At 41.1% G+C, this 7094-nt stretch overlaps 2 protein-coding genes across 3 annotated transcripts in view; one reads left to right on the top strand and one right to left on the bottom strand.

The window, feature by feature from the left end:
- LOC109969607 (glycogenin-1-like) overlaps positions 1-5004 on the bottom strand; it is a 9234-nt gene extending 4230 nt beyond the window's left edge. The window contains exons 1-4 of one of the 2 annotated variants that reach the window (XM_020616614.1): positions 4789-5004; positions 1885-2023; positions 1628-1802; positions 1049-1211 (exon numbers count right to left, since the gene is read on the bottom strand). In XM_020616614.1, the coding sequence (XP_020472270.1) occupies positions 1049-1211; positions 1628-1802; positions 1885-2023; positions 4789-4930 (619 nt within the window). In that variant the 5' untranslated portion in view covers positions 4931-5004. The remainder of the gene's footprint in view (positions 1-1048; positions 1212-1627; positions 1803-1884; positions 2024-4788) is intronic. The other variant, XM_020616615.1, reaches the window with a different exon arrangement.
- A 788-nt stretch (positions 5005-5792) lies between these two features.
- The window catches only part of LOC109969606 (plastin-1-like), a 9578-nt gene continuing 8276 nt past the window's right edge, over positions 5793-7094 (top strand). Inside the window, exon 1 of the mRNA XM_020616612.1 lies at positions 5793-6618. The gene's annotated coding sequence lies outside the window, so the exon portion shown is untranslated. The remainder of the gene's footprint in view (positions 6619-7094) is intronic.

Here is a 7094-nt window from a genome sequence, read left to right as displayed (position 1 = left end):
TAAAATCCAGACAGGGGCACTACTGCACATACCTGAATGGTCAACACACACACACACACACACACACACACACACACACATTCTCAAACATGTAAAAATAGAAACTGAAGAGGAAATTCCTGTGAAAGGACGCTGCTGATGTACAGCGAGTATGCATATAGTGAAACCCACGCACAGCAACAGATGGCAAATCCTACGTGACATTGAACGGGGGGGGAACTACAGTGTGGACAGCATCAGACCAAGACAGGATTAAGTTTGGCACAAGGGGTGGGTGGGGGGTTTACAGGAACTTCTACAGAATAATTGCATTATTTAGCTACAAATATAAACTAGTTGTGATCACGCTTGTTGATTTCCTTTGGTCCGAGCCACTCGGAAAGGTTTATTTTTGCCATTTTATCATCAACTTAAGTAGAACACAGTCATATGCCGTTAGCTTGTTTACTCAAACTCTTTCCAACCAGTCATGACGCACAGCCGGGGAGCTGAATTGCAATCCAACTCTTTCTATATTTAATGTTTACTCAGCTATTCATGATCCCCAGAGGATGAATGACATTTTGTGATTTGACCAAGTGCCATACAACAACTACTAGCTTCAGAAGCTGTACTTTGTGTACATCGCTTATTAGCAGATACAAATTTGTTAACTCCACAAGAAGCAGCGGTGTGTGGCTACCATAACTTTGTTTTGGTAGAGATATCAAAAATTATTTTCTGAAGAGCAGCAGAGCCATTATAGACTAGAGATGCCCAGTTCAATTTAGAGTTTCATCCTTCTAAAAAGCTGATTAAGTTGTTTCAAAGCATCCCTCCAAAAACCTAGGTTTCAAGTCACACAAACACTATTGCCCATGTCACACACGCTCAGCCAAGAAAATGCATTAGCACTCTAGACTGTTGGCCCTCTGAGATATTTTTTACTCTAAATAACTGCTGGCTATGAGATCTAGCGTTTGTCTCCTTACACTTATGACACCTCTTAACCCTTCAACGAGCCTCTGAAGACCAGAAACAAGGCAGAGAGAAAACATTTGGGTCTCACCGTCGAAGCTGCCATTTTCACTACAGAAGGCAAGCAGCTGCTCGTGCGTCTCATTTGATGGCCTGAACACAAAAACTCCAGAGTTGAAACAGTCTGGCCACCCAGGATCCGGCGCTGCGGACAGCTCCTCCCTCTCAAAGAGTTCATCTATGTTTGATAGCACCTGAACACATTCAAATAAATTAGGTTCTCAGATATTCATCTTTCTACTATTGTAATTTACTGAAAAATGCTGAAAATTCAGGTTAAAGTGTTATTAAACATGCTTTTCAAGTGTTTAAATTCAGTAACATCTACATTGTAGCTTAAATATCATGGACAATTTTTGATCTAATTCGATCTCCTGCTCTCTCTTTTGGTCTAATTACAAGTATTGGTTTTGGAAGTGTCCACCTTTTACTCTGCTAACAGCGCACTGTCACTTCTGATTTTTCCATTCAAATCCATAGATTACATGAAGACATGCTTAACACTCAGGCTGCTTCATGAGCAATGAGCTGCAAGAGCAATAAAATCACTCCTTAACTATGAGGTGATTTTTCCATCACTATCATGTTCTGTGTCAAGTCCGTTTCTCACCAGTGTGTCTGCATCCATGAACACACACTTGCTGTACTGTGTGAGAGTCCAGCAGTGCAGTTTGGTTAAGGTTACCCCCAGGTCTGGACGTTTCATCATGGCCAGATGAACAGCATCACCCGAGTCCATGATGTCTACCACACACACCTCATCGAAAATGGAGCGTAGTATGTCCCTACGGCGCATAAACAACATTACACAACAATAATGGCTCAAGAGCTGATCCATTTTCACCCAGCATCAGTTATGTGTGCTACCTGCTCTGTTCTCCAACATGAGGTCCTACAAGTGCAACCAGTTTCCTGGTTGTGTTGTGGTTTCTTAAGGATTGGCCAAGAACCATTGCTCCCTTGGCGTAGCTGTCATTTGTGGCCAGTGTCACAAAAGCTTGGTCTGCTTGGAGAGAGAGGGAGACACACACACACACACACACACACACACACACACATATGACCGGCTGCACCAACGTTATATCTGCATTTTTGGCATTTTTTTTTTAAACTTACCTGCCTCCGTCTTTTAATAGCTTTATGTATGAACATTCTGCAGCAGGGCTGTTTAACATGATTGATGGGATGTGAATAACTGCATTCAAGATAACTTTTATATAATTTGCCTGGAACAAATCTGTTTCAAAATGCCTTATTAAAATTCTGAAGGCATCAATTACAATAGTTCATTACACAACAATAATCCAACTGATCAGCAGAATTTGAGATTTTTAATGAAACTAATAGCACTTTATGGGCTCAAAAGCCTCCTAACAAAGAAATGATTCAGGCAAAACAACTTTCACTCCACCCAGACTGTGACCACTGAACTCCGACTTAAGATAATTGCACTGTGGGTACTTGTGAAAATAAGAGTATCATGACCAATAAATTGCCATTCAGTTATTGCATGTGCAGTCTTTGCAGCCTTCTCCTCCATTAAATACAACCAAACTTCAGTGCATATATGCTGCTTTAAATCTCCATTAATATGCAAGGAGAGGTATAACCATGCATCACTCGCTTGATATGTTCACTGACTGTTAGATGCACCAGTTGGTTCATGTGCATGAACTGCAAGGTAAAAAATATACACCTACAGGATGGCCTGGTGTTTAGCCAACGCTTCTGCACACTTTTTTTTTTTTTTTTTGGGAGGCTTACAGTAATGGATGACCTCTTAATCATCATGGTGATTACTCAACACCAGTTATGTTACACTCGCCATTATAATGAGTAAAACTTCTTCAGATGGAAATGGTTTAACCTACTGTCTTTAACAAACCATTGGTGCCCTATATACAAACCCTCTGTCACATCACGTCACTGTTCGGTCCTGTGTGGGTATCAGTATGGCCAATTCATCTGTGGGCCTAACAGCAGAGTACACACCGGGTTGCTGTTCTAGTGAATGCAGGCCTGCGGACAGTATTCACTGAGCTAAATGTACGAGTTGACGGCGGGCTTCTGGGGTCTAAATCAAGGAACTATAAACCGACTATCAAATGAGTGCAAGGCCTGTATCGCAAACAATGGCATAGAGGAAGCATGAGTAGTGTTCCCACGGAGTCATTTGTGGCTGTGGGAAGTCACTCAGCTCTGGGTCCAATGTTGTAATCTGGAGGATATTTTTTAAAATAAAATGGAGCCAAGTCATAAATAATCTACACTGGGAAAATATACATCATATATTCTGTCAGTTTTGCTTTATACAAATACAATGTGTTATGATTCCATTTAAAATGTCTCTTCTAGGTGACCACTAATAGTATGGCACACATTGTGGCACGTCCACACTGACACTGTGTTAAGTTAATCAAAGAGCCCACATTAATGCAGGAAGTTAATAATGGCTCCTTTAAAAAATAAAAGCACACAAGTGATGGAAAATTTAAGAACTGTTCTAAACTGTTAGTGATATTTTCAACTTGTCTACTTGGAGCAAATTGTAAGTAAAGCATTCCCCCCACCACCACCACCCCCTCCATGTCAGGAGGGGGTGGTTACAAATCAAATTTTTAAAGGTGTTTTGTCATATAGTATTTGGTAGAGATATGCAATTTGTGTACACATGGTAATTTCTCTGTTAAGCTTGTTTTTAATAAATTAAGAAGGGGGAATTTGGGATGATTGGCAGCCTGATGTGTCAAACTACTTGGTTGCAACTGCACAGAATCTGGCCACAAAATGCCAAGATGGTGACCGCCATATTCACACTAAGTTAGCTTCACTTTTCCACAGTGGAGGAAAAGTGGTGACACACCGTCCATTTATACATAGTCAGTGTGGCAGATGCATTTACTGACAGACTTATCAGTTAACCATCTCACTGTAACAGTTCTAGTTTGGTAATGTCATTAATTCAACTTACTTAGACATATGCACAACATTTTGATTCACTTTCTTGCCAAGTGGTGGATGATAAAGTTATCATACTGTAAATATGAAGCTTGAGACAGTGGCTCCAAAGTCTGTGTTAAACTAGGACAGTGGAATACTGCTGATGCAATGAAAATCATTTCCAGCTGCCCATTTTGTAACACCCAGATGTGCAGTATTGCAATCTACACTTCACTGTGACTTCACTTTACCCGTGTGCACACTAATCAGGCAGGAAGTTAATCAGCAGCTGTTTAAACAATGAAATATTTTGCTCTAAGCAATAACGATAAACGTTTTCTTGTTGTAGCATCTCATAGCTGAGGATTTGTTGTGCACGCTAAAAAAAAAATTAAAATAAATAACTAAATATCTGTGGTTTTGGCTGTTGGAAGGACAAAAATCACAATATTACTCTGCCATTTGGCGTTTTTCAGCAGGTGCGTTCAATGCGGGTTGACTTTGAAAACTCTGACCGGATGTGCTGCTTAAAGCCCCGACGAGCTTTACTGTGGTCCAGACCGCTGCGGCAGCTAATAAAAATCAAACATCACAACCTTTAACATGAAAAGGACAGTGTCCGTACACGCGATTTAATCTTGTCGCCTCGTCTCTGTCCATATCGAACCTGCAGTGAACGTTGTGGCTTTTGTTTTCTGCAGCATTTAATAGCTAAACTCGCGATGTTCTGGGAGACGAGGGCACTACGCGCAGCCACGGTCCGGTCCGCGGAGGCCCTGCTCAGACGTCAGTGTGGTGACTGCGAATGTCGGCGAAGCCACGGTGTCTTACCCGACATGTCGTGCTGCAGACGGTCCACCCGGGGGTCTGGGATCGTAACAGGACAGACAAGAGGTTTGCACTGCGAAGGACAAAGACGCAGCAGCTGAGAGCACTCCAGCACAGGAATTAAGCCCCACATTTTCCGGGTCATGTGACCAGTTGCAGCTGACACGCCCCCCTCCGTATCCTCGCTCTCTTTCTCGAGATTAACTATTTGTGATGATAAAATTAGCAAAACTGGACCCCACATTACATATTTAGCAACTTTGGACCAGTGTTGATGATGATGCTCGTATCTTTTATTCATTTAAAAACTATCTCAAAAAGCCATGTATGCAAAACTTTACATTGATCAAGAGTATGTGATTATCAAAAATATGGTCTATTGGAATAACATTGGTTTCACAAAGTATTCACTTCACTTTTTGCACACTTTGCTGTACTGCAAATTACATTTTAAATGGATAAAACTGCCATCCATCTACACTCAGTATCAGGGTGTTGTGGGACTCAACAAGTGCATCCTGTTTGCTCTAATTACTGGATCCTTGAGACATGCCTAGAACTTGATTGGAGTCCACCTGTGGTAAACCGAACTGATTGGACATAGCTTAGAAAGACACACCTGTGTATATAAGATCTTACAAAAACCCAGCCATAGAGTCTATTCAACTCTGTAGATGTTTGTCAGCATCAAAATACAACAGAGCCAATGTAGGAGTGACATATATATGACAAATTCCCACTTTTGATCAAATTTGCTAGATTTAAAAACAATATATACACCATATGCTCACTAATAATTTGCATTAAAAGATTAACTTGTTAGAACGAGGAGCGATTGGTTACGATCAGGAGGGTGTTTAGAAAAGTTAGCGCCTTCTTTGCTGCTGTTCAAGCTGCAACACGTTAGCAGCTGGATAACCTTCATCTCCACTACATTGGTCTGCTTTTTGTAACGAACAAGCTGATATCCTCTGTAAGGAGGCAGCTGAGCACCTCAGTGTGAGTCCTCACTGCCTCTGAGTGGTCATGTCTTCACATTACAGATTTTTTTTAAGAGCATTAGGATCAATGATAATGGTGTGCTAGAGTAAAGACACCTGTATAGTAACACTCAAGATATAAATTTAGATGACTTGGGGGTTTTTTTGTCTTTTTTGTGAATGTATATTTGTGTGGTGCTATTCATGCTATTCATTCTGCGCATGTGCTCTTAAGTGCCAGTGAATAATGCAGAAGGCTTATGAGAAAAGTACTTGGGCAGCTGTTACTCTTTTGCATCAGTAATTGATCCTGGCTCTGAGTCCGCAACCAAAAGTGTGGCTGGAACATCAACAGCCTACCTGAGACCAGCGATTAGGAGGAGTGAGTAACAGGAGAGCGCCTCAGAGTCGTAGAGTGAAACTGAGCTGATCAGGTGTCAGAGAGAAAAAAAAGACCTGAAGAACAAATGGGAAGATGGAGTCCACTGGATGTGTGGATTGAAAGGAAACATTTGGATACCCTATGGCTTCACAGTGAGCAGTTATAAAAGTGTCTCTAGCATGTTTGTCTTAGCCAGGAGGAGGAATTATTTTGCATAGTCCTGTGTCTTGGTTTCAGCTGAATATAGGACTTTTGAGCAGTGGTAGAGGTGAAAGGAGAGGCTGACAGGTAAAAATAGAGAAAGGTTGGGGAGATCAGAGAGAAGGGAGGGCAAGGAAAGAAAGACAGGGGTTAATAGAAAATGAAATAAGTGAAAAGGAGAGTAAGGAATAAAATGTCAGCAAGCTGATTTTCTACTATGGACTGGCCTTTTTCTGGACTCTAAGCCCTTCACTCTGCCTGGGAATGAATGTAAGCACCTTACATTCCTTATGTTCTTTCCTTACATTACAGTTTTATTATGCTGCTTTCCATAAACTTTGTTGCACAATTTAAATGAACTTATATGACTAGAGAAAATTAAACCTAAAAAATATAATCTCAAGGCTTCCAGATCTAAACAAGAAGGTCAAATGACACTGATTTAGGAAGAGAATCATTTACAACTTTCTTGCGATTTAACACCAAAGGAGAGAGAGAACAAATCCAAAAGAACATAGTTTGCTAATGCTGTAAAGCATTGTTGTGTGTTGTGTGTTGGAGTAAAGCGTGAGCACTGTAGCAAAGTGCAGTACTGTTGTGGAGTGGAGCAGTTTAATCAGTATGATGCAGTTGGTTCCTTACCTCAGGTTACAAGGCATTGTGTGGCAGTGAGGCAAGCTGTGCAGGAAAGCACAGGCCTCATGTTTTAAACATGCATGGTCTGTTTAAAGAAGGCACTACACTCT

The sequence above is a fragment of the Monopterus albus genome, unplaced genomic scaffold (genome assembly GCF_001952655.1).
Source record: "Monopterus albus unplaced genomic scaffold, M_albus_1.0 scaffold176.1, whole genome shotgun sequence".
Classification (NCBI taxonomy): domain Eukaryota; kingdom Metazoa; phylum Chordata; class Actinopteri; order Synbranchiformes; family Synbranchidae; genus Monopterus; species Monopterus albus.
Note: the sequence above shows the minus strand (reverse complement) of the source record. Positions and strands in the feature narration are given on the sequence as shown.